The 25,860-nt window shown below is 51.3% G+C and overlaps 1 protein-coding gene across 1 annotated transcript; it reads right to left on the bottom strand.

Moving 5' to 3' along the window:
• Positions 1 to 25,300, bottom strand: LOC116966835 (alpha-1-macroglobulin-like). The gene is made up of 14 exons (XM_033013174.1): positions 25,271 to 25,300; positions 23,659 to 23,808; positions 23,371 to 23,451; positions 22,010 to 22,073; positions 11,988 to 12,031; positions 11,501 to 11,663; positions 6,378 to 6,592; positions 5,544 to 5,756; positions 4,050 to 4,159; positions 3,125 to 3,197; positions 2,936 to 3,004; positions 2,710 to 2,815; positions 1,022 to 1,078; positions 1 to 113 (listed from the first exon to the last, which is right to left on the bottom strand). Exons 1-13 carry the CDS (start codon positions 25,298 to 25,300, stop codon positions 1,029 to 1,031), a joined length of 1,368 nt encoding a protein of 455 aa, XP_032869065.1. The 3' UTR covers positions 1 to 113; positions 1,022 to 1,028.
• Positions 25,301 to 25,860: the final 560 nt, after the last annotated feature.

The following is a 25,860-nucleotide window of genomic DNA, read 5'->3' on the forward strand; positions in this document are numbered from 1 at the left end:
GAGGATTGATTTAGTCATTTATTGAGGCTGATTCTTGGTTGGAGATTGTTTTCGGCTTCTGTCCGGCGCTGGGAGCCTCTGTGTTCATCCCACTCGACCCGCGGCCTCCTCCACTGTCAACACAGAGCAAGGACTGTGAGTTTGGCCCTTTTGCTGACCTGACCTGGCCTTGCCTTGCCCAACCTCCTCCCCGGTCCGTGTTGCCGTGCTGTACAGTGCTACCACTCTATGTTCCTGGATCCCTCAGCTCTACAACAATCGCAGGGACCAACCCATCACTCAGAAAGCCCTGCCCTTGGTGGACTTCCCAAATACACCAGCTCACACTGACTTGGACAGAAGCTGACACGCCCCCCCCCCCCACAGTGTGACCCCTCTCCCACCCTCCCCGTGTGACCCCATTCCCCAGTGCGACCCCAGTCCCCAGTGTGACCCCCCCCCCCAGTGTGACCTCATTCCCCAGTGCGACCCCAGTCCCCAGTGTGACCCCACCCCCCAGTGTGACCCCAGTCCCCGGTGTGACCCCAGTCCCCGGTGTGACCCCACCCCCCCGTGTGACCCCAGTCCCCGGTGTGACCCCAGTCCCCAGTGTGACCCCAACCCCCAGTGTGACCCCAGTCCCCGGTGTGACCCCAGTCCCCGGTGTGACCCCAGTCCCCGGTGTGACCCCAGTCCCCGGTGTGACCCCAGTCCCCGGTGTGACCCCAGTCCCCGGTGTGACCCCAGTCCCCGGTGTGACCCCACCCCCCAGTGTGACCCCATCCCCAGTGTGACCCCAGTCCCCGGTGTGACCCCAGTCCCCGGTGCGACCCCAGTCCCCGGTGTGACCCCAGTCCCCGGTGTGACCCCACCCCTCGGTGTGACCCCAGTCCCCACTGTGACCCCATTCCTCACCCCCCAGTGTAACCCGTCGCCATCCCCCAGTGTGACCCTAGTTCCCATCTCTTCCAGGGGAGAGGGGAAAAGAGGGAGTGGGGAGAGCAGGAAAGGGGTTGCGGGGGTGAGGGGGGAAAACACTCACTGATTTGCTACTCCTTGCTTGAAGTGGGCCACTTGTATCCAGCAATGGCGGCCTCGTCTGGCAAAGAGAGACAGAGAGAGGTGAGGAGTGATTTAACATCGAGGGAGGGTGGAGGGAGGCAGCGTGGATGGATGGTAGAAGCAGGGAGGAAGGGTAGACATATGGTGGATGGAGGGAGGGAATAGAGAGAGAGGGTGGAGGGAGGGAGGGTGGAAGAGTGTGCAGAGGGTAGAGGAAGGAGTTAAGGTGGAGGGTGGAGGAGAGAGGGAGGGTGGGAAGGAGAGTGGAGGGAGGGAGCAGAAGGAGGCAAGAAGGGTGGAGTGAGGGGGGTGCAGGAGGGGGAGGAGTGAGGGAGGAGCAGGAATGAGGGGAGAGCAGGAGGGGCAGGAGTGAGGGAGGAGCAGGGGGGGGAGGAGTGAGGAGGAAGGGGGAGGAGTGAGGAGGAGGGGGGAGCAGGAAGGGGAGGAGTGAGGGAGGAGTAGGAGGGGGAGGAGTGAGGGAGGAGCAGGAATGAGGGGAGAGCAGGAGGGGGAGGAGTGAGGGGGGAGCAGGTGTGAGGGGGGAGCAGGCAGGGGGAGGAGTGAGGGGGAGCAGGAGGGGGGTGCAGTGAGGGGGAAGGAGTGAGTGGGTAGCAGGAGGGGGGAGGAGTGAGGGAGGAGCATGAATGAGGGGGGAGCAGGAGTGGGAGGAGTGAGGGGGAGCAGGAGGGGGGTGCAGTGAGGGGGAAGGAGTGAGTGGGTAGCAGGAGGGGGGAGGAGTGAGGGAGGAGCAGGAATGAGGGGAGAGCAGGAGGGGGAGGCGTGAGGGGGGAGCAGGAATGAGGGGGAGCAGGAGGGGCGAGGAGTGAGGGGGGAGCAGGAAGGGGGAGGAGTGAGGGAGGAGCAGGAATGAGGGGGAGCAGGAGGGGGAGGAGTGAGGGGGAGCAGGAGAGAAGGGGGTCAGGAGGGGGAGGAGTGAGGGGGGAGGAGTGAGGGGGGAGGAGCGAGGGGGGAGGAGCGAGGGAGGAGGAGCGAGGGAGGAGGAGCGAGGAGCGAGGGGGGAGGAGCGAGGGAGGAGGAGCGAGGGAGGAGCAGGAATGAGGGGGAGCAGGAGGGGGAGGAGTGAGGGGGGGCAGGAGAGAAGGGGGTCAGGAGGGGGAGGAGTGAGGGGGGAGGAGTGAGGGGGGAGGAGCGAGGGGGGAGGAGCGAGGGGGGAGGAGCGAGGGAGGAGGAGCGAGGAGCGAGGGGGGAGGAGCGAGGGAGGAGGAGCGAGGGAGGAGGAGCGAGGGAGGAGGAGCGAGGGAGGAGGAGCGAGGGAGGAGCAGGAGGGGGGAGGAGTGAGGGGAGGAGTGAGGGGGAGCAGGAGGGGGGGAGTAGGAGGGGGAGGAGTGAGGGGGGAGCTTGAGGTGGGAGGAGTGAGAGGGAGCAGGAGGGGGGAGGAGTGAGGGGGAGGAGTGAGGGGGAGGAGTGAGGGGGAGCAGGAGGGGGGAGGAGTGAGGGGGAGCAGGAGGGGGAGGAGTGAGGGGGAGCAGGAGGGGGGAGGAGTGAGGGGGGGAGCAGGAGGGGGAGGAGTGAGGGGGAGCAGGTGGGGGGAAGGAGTGAGGGGGAGCAGGAAGGGGAGGAGTGAGGGGGAGCAGGAGGGGGAGCTGGAGGGGAAGGAGTGGGGGAGGAGCAGGAGGGGGGAGGAGTGAGGGGGAAGCTGGGCCCTACCGGTCACGTAGTAGTCGTAGACGGAGACTTGGGCCTCCTGCAGGTTTTCCACAGGGAATTCCTGGAAGATGCGGACGGACAGGGGGAGGGTCTGGCCGGCGTCCATCTGTGGGGGCAGCGGGGGGTCAGTCATGGACCGCAGCTTCTCCCCCGTCTAAACCCCCCTCCTCCTTCATCTCCCGTCACCCTCCCCCACCCCCTCGTCCCCACACAACCCCCCCCTCACCTTTTCAATGTACATCAGGAAATGTCCGTCCTTTGACTCTATGCGACTCACACCCACAGGCATCGTGGTCTGGAGCGAGAGGGGCAAAGGTCATCAGTAACAGCCCAGAATGGTGGCGGCAGCCCATACCCCCCTCCCCCTCATTGTGGGGGGATACCCCGTGAAACCAGCCCTGCCCCCGCCCCGTACCTGGGGGGAATACCCGGAGAGCATCTTCACGTTGACGATCACCATGTTGGAGACGTTGCGGGATCCCGTGTAGCTGCGGGGCAAGACGGTAACACATGTGAACACACGGAGCACGGAAACACACGGGACACGTGAGCAATCGATCACACATGGGGCACGGGAACACACGATCACACACGGGGCATGTGGACACGGGAACATACGGGACACGAGAACATACGATCACACATGGGGCATGTGGACACGGGAACACATGGTAACACGGGACACGTGAACACGGTCACACATGAAACATATGGGGGTAAATGGGAACACACGGATACACAAAGGCAAAAACAAAAACAAAAGGAACACACGGGAAAGCATTGGGCATGGGAACTCACAGGAGCACACGGTTATACACAGAACATAGGAACACAACCCGGGTCCCAGCACCAGGGCACAAACGGCCCCTCCCCCCCAGACGGTTCCAGGACAACCCCACCCCCCAGACAGACCCACCACCCAGACGGCCCGTCTCTCCCCACACAACCCATCTAGCCCTGCCAGACGGCCCACCTGCCCCACAGATGGCCGTCTTGCCCCCTATATGGTCCCTACCCCATCCCAGACAGCCCCTCCCCAAGGCAGTCCATCTCCCCCCAAGACGGTCCGTCCCCCACATCAGACAGTCCCTCTCCCGCCCCAGACAGCCCGTCTAGCTGCAAACAACCCATCGTCACTCCCCAGACGGCCCCTTCCACCCACAGACTGTCCATCTCTACCGCCCCAGACGTCCCGTCGTCCCTCAGACAACCCGTCTCTACTGCCCAGATGAACTGTCTAGCCCCCAGACAACCCCTTTCTACTGTCCCAGATGGCCCATCTCCCCCAAGATGCTCCCTCCCTCAGTCGGCCCGTCTGGCCACCAGACGGTGGAGCTCACGTGACGTTGATGTGCAGCTTTGCCTCCGTCTTCCCGTACGGCTCCAGGTGGAGGGAGAGCTGGAAGGCGGCAGCACCGGCAGACGGCAGTGTGTGGTAACGGAGAGACGTCTGGGGCAGGGAGGGGGGAGGGCAGGATCAGTACAGCACTCACTCACCTTTCTCTCCACCCTTCCCTCACTCAACCCTCCCTCTTCCCTACCTCACTCACCCTCAACCCTTCCCTCACCGCTCCCACACTGGCCTCACTACACCCTCCACCCCTCCTCCCTCCCTCCCACACTCCAGCCCTCCTCCCTCCCTCCTCCACCCCTCCCTCCAACCCTCCCTACTCCCTGGAAGGTTAGATCGCATGGGATCCAAGGAGAGATAGCTGAATACATTGAACATTGGCTTCATGGAAGGAAGCAGAGGGTGATGGTGGAAGGTTGCTTCTCGGACTGGAGGCCTGTGACTAGTGGTGTGCCTCAGGGTTCGGTGCTGGGTTCATTACTGTTTGTCATCTATAGTAATGATTTAGATGAGAACATACAGGGCAGAATTAGCAAGTTTGCTGGTGATAGCAAAGTGAGTGGTTTTGCAGATAGTGAAAATGGTTGTGAAAGATTGCAGCAGGATTTTGATCGATTGGCCAGGTTGGCTGAGGAATGGTTGATGGAATTGAATGCAGAGAAATGTGAGATGTTGCACTTTAAGAAGTCTAACATGGGCAGGACTTACACAGTGAATGGTAGGGCTCTGGGGGGGGGTGTTGTAGAGCAGAGGGATCTCGGAGTCATGGTTCCTTGAAGGTGTAGTCTCAGGTAGGTAGCGTGGTCAAAAAGGCATTTGGCACATTGGCCTTCATCAGTCAGAGTATTGAGTATAGAAGTTGGGAAGTCATGTTGCAGTTGTACAAGATGTAGGTGAGGCTGTATTGAGAGCATTATGTTCAGTTCTGGGCACCATTTTATAGGAAAGATGATGTCAAGCTGGAAACGGTAAAGAGAAGGTTTACAAGGATATTACCAGGACGAGAGGGCCTGAGCTATAGGGAGAGGTTGAATAGGCTGACACTCTATTTCTTGGAGTGCAGGAGGTCGAGGGGTAATCTTATAGAATTGTATAAAATCATGAGAGGAATAGATCGGGTAGATGCACAGAGTCTCTTGGCCAGAGTAGGTGAATCAAGGATCAGAAGATCTAGGTTTAAGGTGAAGGGGAAATGATGTAATAGGAATCTGAGAGATATCTTTATCCACACAAAGGGTGGTGGGTGTATGGAGCAAGCTGCCAGCGGCCAGGTTTGGAAGGATATGGGCCAAAAACTGGCAGGTGGGACGAGTGTAGCTGGGGCATGTTGGTCGGGGTCGGCAAGTTGGGCCGAAGGGCCTGTTTCCACGATGACTCCTTGTGTCCCTCCCTTCCTCTCTCCACCCACCCTCCGCCCCCTCCCCCCACTGACCCCCCCCCCACTGACCCCCCCCCCCCCTCCTCCCACTGTCCTCCCCCTCACCTGGAGCAGCACACAGCTGGTGCCGGTGATGTTGCCGATGTAGGTGCCGGGGGCCGGCAGTGCCGCTCTCTGCACCACCAGCCGGTTGTGGGCGTCGATGTGGAGGAGCCGCTGGAAGCCACCGGGGCCAGTGAGCGAGACGGAGGAGAGGGGCTCGGGGGAGTAGGTGAGGGCCGCATAGAGGGAGAGGGCTTGGAGGGCCACCACTGTGTCCTGTAGAGGGGAGGGAGTGAGGGGGGAGAGGATGAGGGGAAATAGGGGTATGGGGGAAGGGAAAGGGGGGGGTGGAGAACAGGGTGGATGGGGGAAGAGGATAGGAGAGAGGGTGAGGGGAGAGGGTGGTGGGGGGGGGGAAATGGGGGGTTGACGGGGGGGCAGATAGAGGTACATTAGCAAGGCCTTTGACCAGTTGCACATGGGGAGAGGTGGGGGACTTAAGTTTGGGGATCGATTCAACAGTGTTTGGTCGAGGAGCATGCTCCCCCCTCTCTCGCTCCCCCTCCTCATGCCTTCCGTCCACCCACCGTTACACCCCTCCGTCCTACACCCCTCCGTCCCTCACCCCTCCATCTCTCCCCTTCTATCCTTCCCACTCCCTCCCTCCTTATTCTCTCCTTCCGTCCCCATTCCATTCCTCCCACTCTCTACCTCCTCTCTTCACTCAACCCTCCCCTCTCCATCTCCCCCCCTCATTCTCCCTCACTCACTCCGCCCATAGTCCGTCGGCGTACCCCCATCCGCCCCTTCCTCCCCCCCTCATTCTCTGACCCAACCCCTCCCCCGCTCCTCCCCCACCCCCGCTCCTCTCCTCCTTCTCCCCCCTCTCCCCCTCACCTGTGTGGAGGCGAAGCCTCCGTACGAGTTCCTCTGGCGGACCAGCCAGCGGATGATGGGGGAGGAGCGCTGCAGCTGGGTGGGGCTGATGTTGGGGGGGGAGAGCAGGGCCAGCAGCACGTAGGCTGTCGTCTCCACCTCAGCCGAGGGGGCCCTCCACCAGTGCCCCAACCCCTCCTCCCCACCTTCACGTTGCCCCCAGTGGGTCTGGCCATCTGCAGGGAGAGGGAGAGCATCAGGGGAAGAGACAGGGTCAGGGGAGAGAGAGTGTCGGGGAGAGTGCGAGAGTTGGGGGAGAGATATTGTCGGGGGGAGAGGCAGGGCCGGATTAAGACCCATAGAGGCCCTAAGCACTTAAAAAATTTTGGTGCCCCCATATATATATGTAATTCAAAATATAAACAAAAATAAACCATAAAATACATTTTTTTTTTCAAAATGAAACAAAACTAACAGTAAGATGGAAAATAATGTTTATTTTTATATACTTCCACTTTATTTATATTTGATAAGTTTTCTCCTTTTTTTAATTGCAAAGTCTTTGATCAGATCCTCAAAATTAATCTTACGTAACACATCTGCTTCTATACTTAGTAGAGATAAGGCATCCAGCCTGCCTTGTTGTATAGTTGTTCTGATGGGATTTTTTAAATATACTTCAACTGAGAAAATGAACGCTCAGCTGAGCAATTTGTGACCATTAATGTTAAAAATATACGAAAGGCAATGTCTACATTTGGAAAGGCACACTCAATATTGTCTTCTACAATTATTTTATAAAGTTCAGCATGACTGAATCTTGTTTTTACATTTTTTGTTGCACTGAACTTATGGCGTACATATGAGTGAAACTGCTGGAGCTCAGCTGAGAAATTAGTGTTCAAGTTCTCTGGGTAAGCATCAATCAGTTTTTGACAACACTGAGAATACCTGTCAATTTCAGTAGATGATGAAGTCATTGAAGTGACATTATGTGGCACATCACTTAGAAAAGAAAATCTCTCTGATATTTCTTTGTACTTTATATCTCTCCTCTTCTTCTCATCTCAGTTTTAAGTTTCCAATCATATAAACCACTTCGAATATTATTTCAGCAAGTTTAAAGTGATTTATTTTGTGCCGTAAACCATTTACCATTTTTGTGGTGCCCCCCCCCCCCTTCCCTTGATGCCCTGAGCACGTGCTTATTTTGCTTAATGGTTAATCCAGCCCTGGGAGAGGGAGGGTCGTGGGAAGAGAGGAGAGGAAAGCAGGGGAGGGGAGGGCACAAACGATATAGGGAGGAAGAGGTAGGAGGTTCTGCAACATGAGTTTAGGGAATTAGGTAAAAGGCTGAAAAATATAGTTATCTCTGGTTTTCTTCCAGTACCTCGTGCTGGCGAAGAAGAGAAAGATAAGGGAGATGAATGTGTGGCTGAGGAGTTGGTGCAGGAGGCAGGGATTTTCCTTTCTGGATCATTGGGATCCCCTCTGGGGCAGTGGTTAACTGTACAAAAGGGACGGGTTGCACCTTAACTGGAGGGGGACCAACATCGCGGTGGGCAGGCTGACTCATTAGTGCTCCACGGGTGGGGGTGGTGAGAGAAAGTTTAGTGACAGAATAGACAGGTGAAAGGCAGAGAGAGAGGGAGGGTTGGTTTAAACTGCAAGTATTTGAATGCAAGGGGCTTGATGCGCACGGCAGATGAGCTTGTATAGGTACGAGCCACTGGGACATTGTAGCCATTACTGAAATGGTTAGGGGAGGGGCAGGATTGGCAGCTCAATGTTCCGGGGTACAGGAGCTTCAGGAGATACAGGGGTGAGGGTAAAAGAGAAGGGGGGGGGGGGGTGTTGCATTATTGGTTAAGGAGCATGTCACGGCACTCGTTAGAGGTGACAATACGGACGGTTCGTCTAGCGAGGCTGTATGGGTGGAGCTGAGGAACAAGAAAGGGATGATCACCTTGTTGGGGGTGTACCACTGTCCCCCAAATAGTCAACGGGAATTAGAACAACAAATATGCTAGGAGATTGCAGGCTGCTGCAGGTCAAATAAGGTTGTTATAGTTGGGGATTTTAACTTTCCCAATATTGACTGGGAACATCGTAATGTGAACGGTTTAGATGAAGTGCAATTTCTCAGGAGAGTTTTCTCCAACAATATGTAGGGAGCCCCACATGTGACAGGGCAACATTTGATCTAGTCTTGGGAAATTGGGAAGGGCAAGTGAATGAAGTGTTTGTGGAGGAACCAGTTCAATTTAAGGTTGACTGTTCAATTTAAGGTTTAATATAGTTGTGGATAGTGCCAGGCTGGGCCTACGTGTTAAAATTCTCAATTGGGGTAAGGCCAACTTTGAGGGTATGAGAGAAGGTCTCACTCAAGTTGATTGGAGCAGGTTGTTTGAAGGAAAAGTAACAGCAGTCAAGTGGGATGTTTTTAAAAGTGCGCTGCCAAGAACTCAGGATATGCACGTCCGTGTTCGGGTGAAGGGCAAGGCAGGCAAACGTTAGGAAGCTTGGTTGACAAGGAAAATTGAGGCATTGGTTAAGAATAAGAAGGATGTCTTTACTCAGAGACATTTGAAACTGGTTGACTATATGACAGTTTCCCATTCCTTTACACAGTCCTTTGCATTTTTGTTGAACACTGCAAGATCCTTTGCAGCTCAAAGGATCTTGCAGTGTTCAACAAAAATGCAAAGGACTGTGTAAAGGAATGGGAAACTGTCATATAGTCAACCAGCTTCAAAGACACGAAAAGAAGAAGAAGAAGAAGAGAGTGGTAGCGGTGTGGAATGAGCTTCCAGTGGAAGTGGTGGCGGCAGGTTCGTTGGTATCATTTAAGAATAAATTGAATAGGCATATGGATGAGAAGGGAATGGAGGGTTATGGTATGAGTGCAGGCAGGTGGGACTAAGGGAAAAAATTGTTCGGCGCGGACTTGTAGGGCCGAGATGGCCTGTTTCCGTGCTGTAATTGTTATATGGTTATATGGTTATATGATGTATGGGACAGGCAAAGGCAGCTGGGATCAAGTGTATCCCTGGAGGAGTTTCAGGAACTAAGGAGTAAACTAAAAAATGAAATTAGTTGGGCAAAGAAGGGGCCAGGAGATAACTCTACCATTAAGGACAATCCCAAGGGATTCAAGTCAGACTAACTGGTCTATAATTCCCACTATTCTGCTTTGCTCCCTTCTTGAGCAGCGGGGTAATATTGGCAAATTTTCAATCGTCTGGGACCTTTCTGGTGTCTAGTGATTCTTGAAATATCACTGTCAATGCCTCCACAATCCCTAAAGCCACCTCTTTCAGAACCCTAGGGTGTAGTCCATCCGGTCCAGGTGACTTCAGCCCTTTCAGCTTCCCAAGCACCTTCTCCCTAGTAACAGCGACTCAACTAACTTCCACCCCCGACTCTCTTGAATTTCAGGCACGTTGCTGGCGTCTTCCACTGTGAAGACTGATGCAGAAAAGGTATTCCCACTAATAACATATAACAATAACATATAACAATTACAGCACGGAAACAGGCCATCTCGGCCCTACAAGTCCGTGCCGAACAACTTTTTTCCCTTAGTCCCACCTGCCTGCACTCATACCATAACCCTCCATTCCCTTCTCATCCATATGCCTATCCAATTTATTTTTAAATGATTCCATTTAATGATAATCTTAGCTCTGCTCTATGCCTTCTCTTTGAGTTTTATTCTGTCCTTGACTTCCTTTGTCAGCCACGGTCACCTTTCCCCCCCTAGAATCTTTCTTCCTCTTTAAAATGAAAAGATCGTGCATCTTCTGGATTATTCCCAGAAATTCCTGCCATTGCTGTTCCACTGTCATCGCTGCTAGAGTCCTTTTCCAGTCAACTTTAGCCTGCTCCTCTCTCATGCCTCTGTAGTCCCCTTTGCTCAGCTGTAATACCGACACTTCTGATTTCACCCTCTCCATCTCAAATTCCAGATTAAAACTTATCATGTTATGGTCAGCATGGTTTTATATATGGGAGGTCGTGTCTCACCAACCTGACTGCCCTTTTTGAAGACGTGACCAAACAGGTGATGAGGACAGAACTGTAGATGTATATATGGACCTAGCAAAGCATTCAACAAGGTTCCACATGGTAGGCTGCTCTCAAAGGTTAAATAGCATGGGATCCAAGGAGAGATACTGAAAGGATAGAATATTGGATTCATGGAAGGAAGCAGAGGATGATGATGGAATGTTGCTTCTTGACTGGAGGCCTGTGACTAGTGGTGTGACTCAGGGTTCGGTGCTGGGCCCGTTACTGTTTGTCTTCTATATCAATGATTTGGATGATAATGTACATCGCAAGATTAGTAAGTTTGCAGATGATACAAAAGTGGGTGGTTTTGCAGATAGCAGCAGGATCTTGATTGATTGGCCAGGTGGGCTGAGGAATTGTTGATGGAATTTAACAGAGGGAAATGTGAAATATTGCGTTTTGGGAAGTCTAACATGAGCAGTATTAACACAGTGAATGGTAGGGCTCTGGGGACTGTTATAGAGCAGAGGGATCCAGGAGGGCAGGTGCATGGCAACATTGAAGGTGAAGTCGCAGATAGATAGGGTGGTCATAAAGGCTTTTGGCACATTGGCCTTCATCAGTCTTCTAGAAGTTGGGAGGTCATGTTGCAGTTACATAAGACGTTGGTGAAGCAGCATTTAGAGTATCGTGTTCAGATCTGGGCACCATGTTATAGGAAAGGTTGAGAAGATTTACGAGGATGTTGCCATAACTCAAGGGTGTGAGCTGTAGGGAGTGTGTCGGAGGGAGGGAGGGGGAGGCGAGAGGGAGGGAAGGAGATGAGGAACTGGGGACGATTGGATCTGTGGTGGGAGGGAGGGAAGGAGGGAGCAAAGGGTGGAGGATGGGAAAAAGAGGAGGGTGGTGTGGGACGGGGGCGAGGGACGGAAGTAGGGCAGAGGGAGGGGGTGAAGAGTGGGTTTAGATGGGTGGGAGGAAGGGATTAAGGAAGGGGGTGAGAGGTGGAGGTAGGGATGAGTGGAGGAAGGGGGCAAGGGGTAGAGGGAGGCGGCAAGGGGTGGATGGAGGTGAGAGGAAGGAGTTGAGTGAGGGGTGGAGGGAGGAGTGAGGGAGACTGCCTGGGTCCTCACCCTCATTGATGGCGAGGGCGTCCAGCCGGAGGAGGGTGCTGTCCCTCGAGGTCTCGTCTCCAGCGAGGGTAAAGGCGTAGGCGAGGAGGGCGAGGGTGTAGGTGTTGTTCACCGTCCCCAGGGCCTGACGCAGACAGTCCAGTGACCCGCCTAACACGTCCGTCTAGACGGGGTACAAGATGCAGACGGAGGGTCAGAGAGGGGAGGCTGGACGCCTGGAGAATGTACTCCCCCTCCCCCTCTCCCAGTACCTCCCCACCACAGATCCAGTCGTCCCCAGTTCCTCATCTCCTTCATCCCTCGCCCCTCCCACTGTCCCTCACCCCCAACGTTACACCTCTCGATACCCCTCATACCTGTCCCCCCCACCCAATGCCCCTCCCCAACTCCAACCCCATCACCCCATACCCTACTCCTCCTCCAGACCACCACCCCCCTCCAGCCGAGGTTCCCGCAGTGACCCCCCCCCACTCCAATATGTCCTCACCTTGAAGTCGGAGGGCAGGGGCTGCACGAGAGCAGACTCGAGATCTGTGGAGGACGAGGAGAGAAATGAAGGAGGTGAGGAATATGTGAGTGAGAAGTGGCCCAGACCCAACCATGTAACAGGAACGAGGACAGCAACTCCAGGCGCCGGGTTACAAATAAAGACGCAAAGTGCTGGAGTAATCAGCGGGTCAGGCAGCTTCCCTGGAGAACGTGGATCGATGACGTTTCGGGTCGGGTCAGGAACATCTGATATTCGGCCCACAATGTCCATATCCAACATGAAGCAAATCAAACTAATCTCCTGTGCCTGCACGTGATCCAAATCCCTCCATTCCCTGCATATCCACATGCCTGTCTAAAGCCCTGTAAACACCACTATCGTATCTACCTCCACCGCCACCACCTGGCAGCAGGTTCTAGGCACCCACCACCCACTGTGTAAACCAGGGTGGCATGGTGTGCAGCGATAGAGTTGCTGCCTTACAACGCCAGAGATCAGCCTTCAATCCTGACGGGTGCTGTCTGTATGAGTTTGTACATTCTCCCCTTGGGTTTACTCAGAGATCTTAGATTACCTCCCACACTCCATTGATAAAAATACTTCTATTGGTGCTCCTGAACACATCATCAGTGATGTAACCTGGGGTCATTGGGTGTTTCGGGTCTCACAACATCAGACACCCTCATCCAGGCGACCCAGCCGTGGTTGATCAGACCACGACTTGTGTTCAGGTGACATTCGCTCCTCCCCATGGACCTTCTCTGCAAAGCCAAACAGGTTGTAGGTTAATTGGCTTGGTAGAATTGTAATTTGTGTCCAGTGCAAGTGTGCGGTGATCGCTGGTTGATGTGGACTCGGTGGGCCGAATAGAAACATAGAAATTAGGTGCAAGAGTAGGTCATTCGGCCCTTCGAGCCTGCACCGTCATTCAATATGATCATGGCTGATCATCCAACTCAGTATCCCGTAATAATAATAATAATAAATTTTATTTATGGGCGCCTTTCAAGAGTCTCAAGGACACCTTACAAAATTTAGCAAATAGAGTAAAAACATGTAAGCGGAATGAAATAAATAGTAAATACATCACCAGTACACAAATTAAAGACAGAATTCAATCCAAAGACATGCCTGCCTTCTCTCCATACCCCCTGATCCCTTTAGCCACAAGGGCCACATCTAACTCCCTCTTAAATATAGCCAATGAACTGGCCTCAACTACCTTCTGTGGCAGAGAGTTCCAGAGATTCACCAGTCTCTGCGTGAAAAAAGTTTTTCTCATCTCGGTCCTAAAGGATTTCCCCTTTATCCTTAAGCTGTGACCCCTTGTCCTGGACTTCCCCAACATCGGGAACAATCTTCCTGCATCTAGCCTGTCCAACCACTTAAGAATTTTGTAAGTTTCTATAAGATCCCCCCTCAATCTCCTAAATTCTAGCGAGTACAAGCCGAGTCTGTCCAGTCTTTCTTCATATGAAAGTCCTGACATCCCAGGAATCAGTCTGGTGAACCTTCTCTGCACTCCCTCTATGGCAATAAAGTCCTTTCTCAGATTAGGAGACCAAAACTGTACGCAATACCCCAGGTGTGGTCTCACCAAGACCCTGTACAACTGCAGTAGAACCTCCCTGCTCCCATACTAAAATCCTTTTGCTATGAATGCTAACATACCATTCACTTTCTTCACTGCCTGCTGCACCTGCATGCCTACTTTCAATGACTGAAATTCTCTTGTTATGAATGCCAACATTCCATTAGCTTTCTTTCAGTGACTGGTGTACAAGGACACCCAGGTCTCATTGCATGGCCTGTCTCTAAACTAAACTAAACTACACTAAACTAAACACTTACTCGAACATTATCTGTACTCTTTGACACTTCCAACCTAACAATAAGGTCTCACTGTCTCCTCTGTCTATGCCTCTCATAAGTTTATATACTTCCATCAAGCCCCAAAGGACTGGAGAGTAACTAACATTGGTCCTTTACAGGTCTACCACTGATATTCTGGCAAATGGTTGTCCGACACTGGTTGTCCTGTGACGTTGTGTGCCTCAAGGTTCGGTGTTGGGCCCGTTACTGTTTGTCATCTATATCAATTGTTTGGGTGAAAATGTACATGGCAAGATTAGCAGGTTTGCTGATGATACAAAAGTGGGTTGAACCTTGAATCCTCTGAGTGAAAAGGTTTCCTCTCAGGACCTACACAGTTAATGGTAGGGTTCTAATGAGTTTTATAGAGTAGAGGGATCGTGGAGTGCAGGTACATAGATCCTCGAAGGTGGAGAATGTTGATGGGGTGGACAAAAAGGCTTTTGGCACATTGGCTGTCATCAGCCAGAAGATTGAGTATAGAAGTTGGGAGGTCATGTTGCAGTTATATACATTATCTCAATGGGGTTAGGTTAGGTGAGGGGAGGTACAGCAAGACCTGGGTGTTCTTGTACACCAGTCACTGAAAGTTGGTGTGCAGATACAGCAGGCAGTGAAGAAAGCTAATGGAATGTTGGCCTTCATAACAAGAGGATTTCAGTATAGGAGTAGAGAGCTTCTTCTGCAGTTTTATAGGGCTCTGGTAAAACCACATCTGGAGTATTGCGTACAGTTTTGGTCTCCTAATTTGAGGAAGGACATCCTTGTGATTGAGGCAGTGCAGCGTAGGTTCACAAGATTGATCCCTAGGATGGCAGGACTGTCATTTGAGGAAAGATTGAAAAGACTAGGCTTGTATTCACAGGAGTTTAGAAGGATGAGGGGATATGTTATAGAAACATATAAAATGCTGGAAAAATGTTCCCAATGTTGGGCGAGTCCAGAACCAGGGGCCACAGTCTTAGAATAAAGGGGGGGCCATTTAAGACTGAGGTGGGAAAAAAACGTTTTCACCCAGAGAATTGTGAATTTGTGGAATTCCCTGCCACAGAGGGCAGTGGAGGCCAAATCACTGGATGGATTTAAGAAAGAGTTAGATAAAGCTCTGGGGGCTAGTGGAATCAAGGGACATGAGGGAGTGTCACCTCCCTCAAACGGATTACCACATTCCCGAATCAGAAGCCATGGATGACAGTGAGGTCAGGCTACTGCTGAAAGCACGGGACAACGCATTCAGGTCAGGCGATGCTCGAGCCTACAGTTCATCCTGGGCTAACCTGAAGAGGGGCATCAGCGTGACTTTAGAGAGCTCGGAAAAATGCTGAAAAGCGGGACCTCCAGGGTTGTTATCTCCGGTTTGCTTCCAGTTCCTCTTGCTGGCGAGAGCAGGAACAGGGAGATACGGGACCTGAATGTGTGGCTGAGGAACTGGTGCACGGGGCAGGGATTTAGATTCTTAGATCACTGGGATCGGAGTAAGGGGGAACTGTACAAAAGGGACGGATTGCATCTTAACAGGTGGGGGACCAGCATTTTGGCAGGCAGGTTTGCCACTGCTACACGGGTGGTTTTAAACTGAATAAGGGGGGGGGTGGGGTGTCAAATGGGATAGTCGAGGATGGAGTTAAAGGGAAAGGGTTTCTTAAATGTGTGAGCGGAGAGACAGAGGGGTGTAAAATGAGGGTAGAAGCAATAGGAAGCAAGGTGAAAAGTAAAAGTGGCAGGCAGACACATCCAGGGCAAAAATCAAAAAGGGCCACTTTTCAACATAATTGTATAAGGGATAAGAGTGTTGTAAAAACAAGCCTGAAGGCTTTGTGTCTCAATGCAAGGAACATTCGTAATAAGGTGGATGAGTTGAATGTGCAGATAGCTATTAATGACTATGATATAGTTGAGATCACGGAGACATGGCTCCAGGATGACCAAGGCTGGGAGTTGAACATCCAGGGATATTCAATATTCAGGAGGGATAGACAGAAAGGAAAAGGAGGTGGGGTAGCGTTGCTGGTTAGAGAGGAGATTAACGCAATAGAAAGGAAGGACATTAGCTTGGAGGATGTGGAATCGATATGGGTAGAGCTGCGAAACACTAAGGGACAGAAAACGCTAGTGGGAGTTGTGTACAGGCCACCTAACAGTAGTAGTGGAGTTGGGGATGGCATCAAACAGGAAATTAGAAATGCGTGCAAAAAAGCTAAAACAGTTATAATGGGTGACTTCAATCTACATATAGATTGTGTGAATCAAATTGGCAGGGGTGCTGAGGAAGAGGCGTTCTTGGAATGTATGCTGGATAGTTTTCTAAACCAACATGTGGAGGAACCAACGAGAGAGCAGGCTATTCTAGACTGGGTATGAGTAATGAGGAAGGGTTAGTTAGCAGTCTTGTTGTGCATGGCCCCTTGGGCAAGAGTGACCATAATATGGTTGAGTTCTTCATTAGGATGGAGAGTGACAGAATTAATTCAGAAACAAGGGTTCTGAACTTAAAGAAAGGTAACTTTGAGGGTATATGAATTGGCCAAGATAGACTGGCAATTGATTCTTAAGGGTTGACAGTGGATAGGCAATTGGAAAGCATTTAAAGACTGCATGGATGAACTACAACAATTGTTCATCCCAGTTTGGCAAAAGAATAAATCAGGGAAGGTAGTGCATCCGTAGATAACAAGGGAAATCAGGGATAGTATCAAAACTAAAGATGAAGCGTACAAATTAGCCAGAAAAGCAGCCTACCAGAGGACTGGGAGAAATTCAGTCCAGCAGCGGAGGATAAAGGGCTAATTAGGAAAGGGAAATAGATTATGAAAGAAAACTGGCAGGGAACATAAAAACTGACTGCAAAAGTTTGTTTTAAAAGGGGTTCTAAGAGTAAACCTAGCAATTATAGACCTGTTAGTTTGACTTCAGTGGTGGGCAAATAATGGAAAAGATACTTAGAGATAATATATATAAGCATCTGGATAAACAGGGTCTGATTAGGAACAGTCAACATGGATTGTGCCTGGAAGGTCATGTTTGACTAATCTTCTTGAATTTTTTTGAAGAGGTTACTAGGGAAATTGATGAGGGTAAAGCAGTGGAATGTTATCTATATGACTTTAGTAAGGCCTTTGACAGGTTCCTATGGAAGGTTGGTTAAGAAGGTCACTTGATGGGTATATAAATGCAGTTAGTAGCAAGATGGATTCAACATTGGCTGAATGGGAGACGCCAGAGGAGTAACGGTGGATGGCTGTTTGTCAGGTTGGAGGCAGGTGACTAGTGGTGGTGGCCTCAGGAATCTGTGTTGGGTCCACTGTTGTTTGTCATGTACATCAATGATATGGATGAAGGTGTGGTAAATTGGATTAGTAAGTATGCAGATGATACTAAGATAGGTGGCTATTGTGGATAATGAAGTAGATTTCCAAAGTCTACAGAGAGATTTAGGCCATTGGGAAGAATGGGCTGAAAGATGGCAGATGGAGTTTAATGCTGATAGTGTGAGTTGCTACATCTTGGCAGGACAAATCAAAATAGGACGTACATGTAAATGGTAGCAAATTGAGGAATGCAGTTGAACAGAGGGATCTAGGAATAACTGCATAGTTCCCTGAAGGTGGAATCTCCTGAAGATAGGTTGGTAAAGAAAGCTTTTGGTTATGCTAGCCTTTATAAATCAGAGCATTGAGTATAGAAGTTGGGATGTAATGTTAAAATTGTACAAGGCATGTGGTGAGGACTAATTCTGGAGTATGGGGTACAATTTTGGTCGCCCAATTATAGGAAGGATGTCAACAAATAGAGAGAGTACAGAGGAGATTTACTAGAATGTTGTCTGAGTTTCAGCAACTAAGTTACAGAGAAAGGTTGAATAAGTTAGGTCTTTATTCTCTGGAGCGCAGAAGGTTAAGGGGGGACTTGATAGAGGTCTTTAAAATGATGAGAGGGATAGACAGAGTTGACGTGGACAAGCTTTTTCCCATTGAGAGTAGGGAAGATTCAAACAAGAGGACATGACTTCAGAATTAAGGGACAGAACGTTTAGGGTAACATGAGGGGGAACTTCTTTACTCAGAGAGTGGTAGCTGTGTGGAATGAGCTTCCAGTGGAAGTTAGCCTGACTTCGGTGGTGGGGAAGATGCTGGAGTCAATTAATTAAAGGATGAAATAGCGGCACATTGGATAGCAGTAAAGGGATTGGTCCAAGTCCGCATGGATTATGAAGGGGAATCCATGCTTAACAATCTTCTGGAATTTATTGAGGATGTGACAAATAAAATGATGAAGGAGAGCCAGTGGATGCAGGTATCTGGACTTTTCAGAAAACCTTGATAAGGTCCCACACAGGAGATAGTAGGCAAAATTAGAGCACATGGTATTGGGGGTAGGGTATTGACATGGATAGAGAATTGGTTGGGAGACAGGAAACAAAGTGTAGGAATAAAGGGTCCCTTTCAGATTGGGAGTGGAGTGCCGCAAGGCTCGGTGCTGTGGGGCCGCAACTATTTACATATATATTAATAATTTAGATGATGGAATTAAAGTAACACTGACAAATTGCAGATTGACACAAGGCTGGGTGGCTGTGTGAACTGCGAAGAGGATGCTCGGAGGTTGCAGGGTGACTTGGACAGGTAGGGTGATGTGGGCGATGAATGGCAGAGGCAGTATACTGTAGATAAATATGAGGTTAATCCACTTTGGCGGCAGGAAACAGGAGGCCGATTTTATTTCAATAGTGTGCAAGAAGAACTGCAGATGCTGGTTAAAATCAAAGGTAGAACACAAAATGGGAGTAACCTAGTGGGTGAGGCAGCATCTATGGAGGAGAAGGAATGGGTGACGTTTCGGGTCGAGACCTTCTTATCTCATGGTGTTCTGATTAGGAAATGGGGAAGTGCAATGAGACATGGGTGGTTCCTGTGCACCAGTCACTGAAAGTAAAATGCAGGAACAGCAGGCAATGAAGAAAGTTAATGGTATGAAGGCCTTCATAATGAGAGGTTTGAGTATAGGAGTAAAGCGGTTCCTCTGCAGTTGTACAGGGCCCTGGTGAGACCACACCTGGAGTATTGTGTGGCAGTTGTGGTCTCCTAATTTGAGGAAAGACATCCTTGCTATTGAGGGAGTGCAGCGTAGGCTCACGAGATTCACGAGGGATGGTGGGACTGTCATATGAGGGAAAGCTTAGAACAACTGACCTTGTCTTTACTAGCGTTTAGAAGGATGAGAGGTTATAGAAACATAAAATTCTAAAAGGAAACAAGCTAGATGCAGGAAAAACTGTTCCCCAATGTTGGGGGAGTCCAGAACCAGGGCCATGGTCTAAGAATAAAGGGGAAGCCATTTAAAACTGAGATGAGAACACACTTTTTCACCAGAGAGTTGTGAATTTGTGGAATTCTCGCCACAGATGGCAGTGGAGGCCAATCACTGGATGAATTTTAACAAGAGTTAGAGAGAGCTCTTGGAGCTAGTGGAATCAAGTGGTATGGGGAGAAGGCAGGCACTGGTTAATGATTGTCGATGTGCAGCCATGATGATGGTGCACCTATTTTCTAGTCATTTATATAATCACAAACAGCAGCAGTCCCATCACAATATCCTACAGAACTTCACTGGTCACAGACCTCCAGCCTGAATTATTGTCCTTCCACCACAACCCCCTGTCTTCTATCAGTAAGCAACTCTCAATCCACATAGAAACATAGAAAATAGGTGCCCTGGGAGGCCATTCAGCCCTTCGAGCCTGCACCGCCATTTAATATGATCATGGCTGATCATCCAACTCAGTATCCTGTACCTGCCTTCTCTCCATACCCCCTGACCCCATTAGCCACAAGGGCCACATCTAACTCCCTCTTAAATAGAGCCAATGAATTGGCCTCAACTACCTTCTGTGGCAGAGAATTCCAGAGATTCACCACTCTCTGTGTGAAAAATGCTTTTCTCATCTCGGCTCTAAAAGATTTCCCCCTTATCCTTAAACTGTGACCCCTTGTTCTGGACACATGAGAATGAATTGAGACTGGGGGGGATTAAAGGAGGTGTCAGTGTGGAAACAGGCCCTTCGGCCCAACTTGCCCACACCAGACAACATGCCCCAGCTACACACGTCCCACGCCTGCTTTTGGCCCATTTCCCTCTAAACCTATCCTATCCATATCTGTCTAACAGCTTCTTAAATAATAGCCCCTGCTTCAACTACTTCCTCTGGCAGCTCGTTCCATCTATCCCCCACCCTGGATGTGAGAAACTTACTCCTCAGATTCCTATTCAATATTTTCCCTTCATCTTAAGCCTGTGTCCTCTGGTCCTCGGTTCCCCTACTCTGAGCAAGAGAATCTGTGTATCTACACAATCTGATCCTCGTGATTTTATACACATCTACAAGATCACCCCTCAGCCTTCTGCGCTCCAAGGAGTAAAGTTTTAGCATGCCCCACCTCTCTCTGTATCTCGGGCCCTCAAATCCTGGTAACATCCTCGTAAATCTTCTCTGCACTATTCCAGCATATTTCTCTGGAACGCAGGAGGTTGAGGGGAGACTTGATAGAAATATATAAAACTATGAGAGGCATAGATAGGGTAGACGATGAGAACCTTCTTTCAAGGATAGATATGTCCAACATTAGAGGGCATCATTTTCAGGTGAGAATGGTACGGTTTAATAGAGATGTGCGGGACAAGGTATTTAACAGAGAGTAGTGAACGTGCTGCCAGGGGTGGTGGTGGAGGCAGATATGATAGTGGTATTTATCGGCATGGACTAGAAGGACCGAAATGGCCTGTTTCCGTGCTGTAATTGTTATATGGATATATGGTTATTTAAAAGGTTATTAGACACATGGAAGTGCAGGGACTAGAGAGGTATAGATCATGTACAGGCGAGTAGATGAGTTGTGATTAACTTGGCATCATCTTCGGCACAAACATTGCGGGCCGAAGGGCCCATCCTGTGCCACTCTAGTTCAATCTTCTCCCACTTTCACACCCACTCTCGAGACACTAGGGTCAATTTACAGAGGACAAATAAACTAGAAACTTGCACAGCTTTGCGATGTGGAAAAGAAACCGAAGGAAGCTCACACTGAAAACGTGCAAACTCCACACAGACAGCACCTGAGGTCAGGACCAAACTGGTGTTTCTGGCGCCATGAGGCAGCGACTCTGCCAACTTGCACTGTCCTGACATCATGGTCTGCACAGGCATTGTGGGCTGAATGGCCTGGTGCTGTGCAGTACTGTTCTATATTTATCTTTGAGCAGACCTACCTTTGCCCACCTTACCCTGTTTATAATGAGCATAATAAAGGCCTTGAGATTGTCTTAATCTCGACTCACCAAACACAGTTCATGGCCTCTTTTGGTCTTTCTAATGATTCACAAATTATTTTCTCTTTGCTTTATGTTTCTGATTTAATCTTTCTGAACCTTGCATGTGCTTCCTTGTTCTTTTTAATCACATTTTCAAACACTTTGGTTGCCTTCCTTTGGCCGTCTCCAAATATTCTCCTTGCCCAAAAATCCAAACGTATCCCTGATCACTGCCCCCATAATGCTCTTCCACTGGAAGACCAGTCACGTGGCCAGGCTCGTTTCCCAACACAAGCTCCAGTATGTTCCCTTCTCGGGTTGGACTATCCACATAGTGTTTGAAGAATCCATCCTGGATACACCTCATCTGCCCCGTCTAAACCTTTGTACTGAGCAAGTCTCAGTCAATATTTAGTTTGGCATCTTCGGTAATCGGTCTACATATCTGTTCCTCAATCTCACATTTGCTATTGGGGGCCATTACAGTGTTTGCTCCATTCATATATCTGAGCTTCACACACTGTCTCAGTAGTACGTCCTCTCTGAGTACCGTCGTGACACTCTCCGTGATCAGTAGCACAACTCCTCCACCTCTTTTGCCTCCCCGTTGATCACGTGTGAAACATTGAAACTTCCAGTAGTGTCCCTCCCGTAACCACGATCACGTAATGACCACAAAAAATTAGTCCCAACCACTGATCCATGCTCTGTTCATCTGCTTTTCCTACGAGTTTCAGGGGTCTAGGTTAGGCCTGAGGAGCCGGGAATAAGCTCCAGGGCAATGGGGTAGGCCTGGGTTAGGCCTGAGTTAGGCCGTCAGAGGACATAGAGCCTGCACCAACCTAGATCACTGATCAAATCTCTGCGGCGACGCCTGTTCTGAGACTCTTCATAAACCTGGGAGGCCTGAAAGAAGGCAGACGAGAGATGGTCAGAAGCGGTGAAGAGGGATCAGCCCGTCCCTCTCTCCCTCCCTTCCCTCTCCACCCTCCCTCATCACCCCTACTCCCCTCTTCTCTCCCACTACATCCAACCTCTTTCCCTCTTCTCTCCCTCAACATTTTTCCCACCCACTCTCTCTCCCCGTCACCCCACTCTTTCACTCTCCTTCCTTTCTCTACCCACTCCACGCCTCTCACACATTGTCCCCTTTCCCTCCCTCTCCTCTTTTTCCTCATCCCTGGTCACTAGGGGTGCTGCACTGACGGCAGCCTCTGCCCCAGCCCGTTGTCTTTCAATCATTTAAAAAAAAAATTAGTCAGTTTAAAGTTTGTTTTGGGGGGATCTTTGACTTTTCTATGTGGGGGAGGGGGGCAGGGTAGGGGAAACTGTTTCCAGCTCGCTTACTGGCGGGGACGTGACTATTCTCTGAGTCGCTTCCTCGCTCAATCTCCTCGCGACTTACCGCCTGGAACGGAGTGGCCTTTCCTGCCGGGGCCAGGAACCGGACCAGAGCTTCAACAGCGGCGACGCGGCGCTGGATTCACAGCGGAGCGGGCGATGCCTACTTGGATCGCCATTTAGAGCACCGGAGCGTTGGGCCACTGCTCCAACATCGTGGAGCTGCGGTTTGGGAGAGCTTCCAACGCAGGCGGCGCTGACCGTCATCGCCGAGTCCTGGGGCCCTTTGCCGAGGGCCACCAGCGCTGCATCTCCGCCCAGTGAGGCCTGCGGACTTTGGGAGCCGCGGACTCCGGTAGGAGGTGGCTGACTCGGATGTCCAGGCCGCTGAGGAGGTCCCCCAGCCCCGACGTCGGACTTACATCACCCTGGCAAGCGGGCCTGAACCTCGGGCCGCCCGTAGCGACGACTGCAGAGGGCTCGGGGATGCCCTACCACGGGTGAACATTGGGGAACATTAGAGGGAGAGGACTGACTTTGGTGCCTTCCCTCACAGTGGGAAAGTTTGATTTTGCTGTGTGGGGATTTTATGTTGAATCTATCAACTCTATGTTGTGTTCTTTACTTTTTTACGGTGTGGCTGTATGGTGATTACATTTAACTGTGCCAACTGGCACATGTGACAAATATATGTATCTTGTATCTTGTCCACAGTCCCGCCCCTCTCCCTCCTGCTCTGCACCCTTTTCTTCCACCCTCCCCTGCATGCTGACCCCTACCCCCCCCCCCCCCATGTTGTTCCCCTCCCCCGTGCTGCTGCTGCACAATATAGCCCCACCCCGCTGGTGATCCCGTCACTTACCATCGTGGGCCTCAGTCGCTGCAGCTCCAGTAAGGAAGTGGTCACGTAGGCAGAGAGGGAGACGGTGTCATCCACTCCCCCCTGGCAGAGAGTGAACAGGTCATCATTTACAGTCCCCGCCACCCCAGGGAACCCCCCCCCCCCACAGTTCCCGGCGCTCCCTCACATCTGCCCATCTGCTCAAACCTCCCCCCGCCACCTCCGCTGCCCTCCCCTCCCTCATGCCCCCACCTCCACCCTCCCCACACCTCCACCCTCCACCACCCCCCCCCCCAGCCAGGTGCTCACCTTGAGGGCGCTGTTGAAGAGCTGCCCTATGCTGGCGAAGCAGCCAGTGGGCAGGCGGTTGGCGGTGAGGAAGGTGGCAGCCTCACGCAGCACCGCCTTGTCAATGAAGATGTAGGGCGCGCGTGGAGGAGGAGGAGCGCAGCACGAAGGCTGTCAGCCGGGGGGAGAGAGAGGGAGAGGTGGGAGAGGGGGGAGAGAGGGGGGATGGGGGGGAGAGAGGGTGGGGAGAGAGGCAGATGGAGGAACGGGGAGGAGAGAGGGGGGGAGGATCGGACAATACGGGGAGAGGGGAGGGGGCAGAGAGGGAGCTGGAGGATTGATGGGGAGATGGCAGGAGAGAGAGTGCACGCAGAGAGGGCGAGGGAAAAGAGATGGAGGAGAGGGGGGAGATGGTGGATGGGGACAGGGTAAAAATGGGAGTTGGAAGACAGTGTGGAGGGAGAGAGGGGGAGAGGGATAGGGAAATTGAGAGAGTGGGGAGATGTAACGGGGGGATGCAGTGGAGAGCAGGGGAGAGGGGGAGGGGGGAGGTTTCAGGAGTGGGGAGGGAGAGAGGCCGAGGAGAGAAGACGGGGAGAGAGGAGGCGGGGATGGTGGGTGGGGACAGGATAGGGTTCGGCTGGGGTCGGGACGGGGCAGGAAGCTGCCCTTCTCTCACCAGGTGTTGCCTTCGGGGTCGCTGCTTCCGAAGGCGCTGAAGGAGCCGTCGTGGTGCTTGTAGGTGAGTTGTCGCTGGTAACCTGGAGGGGGTCAGTGGGGGGGGGGGGGGAGTTAGGGTGGCACTGCCCAGGGGGAGGTCACACACACACACACGGGGTCACACATAGGGTCACACAAGCACACGGGGTCACACACGCACGTGGGGTCACACACAGGCACGCGGGGTCACACAAATGCACACGGGGTCACGCACACACACGGTCTCACACACACACACACGGGGGTCACATACACGGGGGTCACGCGCGCACACGGGGTCACGCGCACACGGGGTCACGCACACACACGCGGTACACATACCCCAGTTTGCATTGACGGTGCTGAAGTCGAGATGGTTAAAACTTAAAATTCCTAGGCGTCAATATCACCAACAACATCTGGACCACCCATATTGAAGCAACGACCAAGAAAGCACACCAACGCCTCTACTTCCTTATAAGGCTTAGGAAGTTCAGCATGTCCCCATCAATTTCTACAGATGCGCCCAAGAAAGCATTTTATCAGGATGTATCTCAGCTTGGTTTGGGAACAGCTCCATCTAAGACCACAAAAATTGCAGCGAATTGTGGACGCAGCCCAGTGCATCGCACAAACCAACCTCCCTTCTATCTTCTATGAACATTGAATTCTCCCATTTTGGTAGCCCTTGCTGTCTCCTCCCTTCCTATCTCTCCCTCAGCCCTGGGTCTCCTCTTTTCCTTCTTCTCCCGCCCCCCCCCCCCCCCCCCCCCCATCAGTCTGAAGAAGGGTTTCGGCTTGCCTATTTCCTTCGCTCTATAGATGCTGCACCACTGAGTTCTCCAGATTTTTTGTGTACCTTCGATTTTCCAGCATCTGCAGTTCCTTCTTAAACACATCCCTTCTATCTCACTTCTATTGACTCAATTTATACCTCACACTGCCTCAGTAAGGCCAGCAACATTATCCAGGACGAGTCGCACCCTCTCTCATCAGGCAAAATATTGGAGTGTGAAAATGCACACCTCCAGATTCAGGGACAGTTTATTCCCGCTTTTATCAGGCAACTGAATCAGCCTGCCGGAACCAGAGAGCAGTGCTGAATTATTATCTACCTCATTGGTGACCTTCGGACAATCTTTAATTGGACTTTGCTGGCTTAACCTTGCACTAAACGAATTCTATGTATCTATACACTATAAATGGCTCGATTGTAATCATGTATTGTCTTTCTGCTGACTGGATAGCACGCATCAAAAGGTTTTCACTGGCCTCGGTACATGGGACAATAAACTAAACTGAAACACAGGGTCACAAACGCAAGCACAGAGACACTCGCACAAACGCACACACGCACACATTTACACACACAGACACTCACACAAACACAACACATACAGACACAAACACATAGACACACAGATGCACACATACACAAGAATGCAGACACACACAAAGTACACAAACACAGATAAATACAGACACACAAATACACACACAACCCACACACTAACACGCATACAA

This window comes from Amblyraja radiata, chromosome 38 (assembly GCF_010909765.2).
Source record: "Amblyraja radiata isolate CabotCenter1 chromosome 38, sAmbRad1.1.pri, whole genome shotgun sequence".
NCBI classification, from domain to species: domain Eukaryota; kingdom Metazoa; phylum Chordata; class Chondrichthyes; order Rajiformes; family Rajidae; genus Amblyraja; species Amblyraja radiata.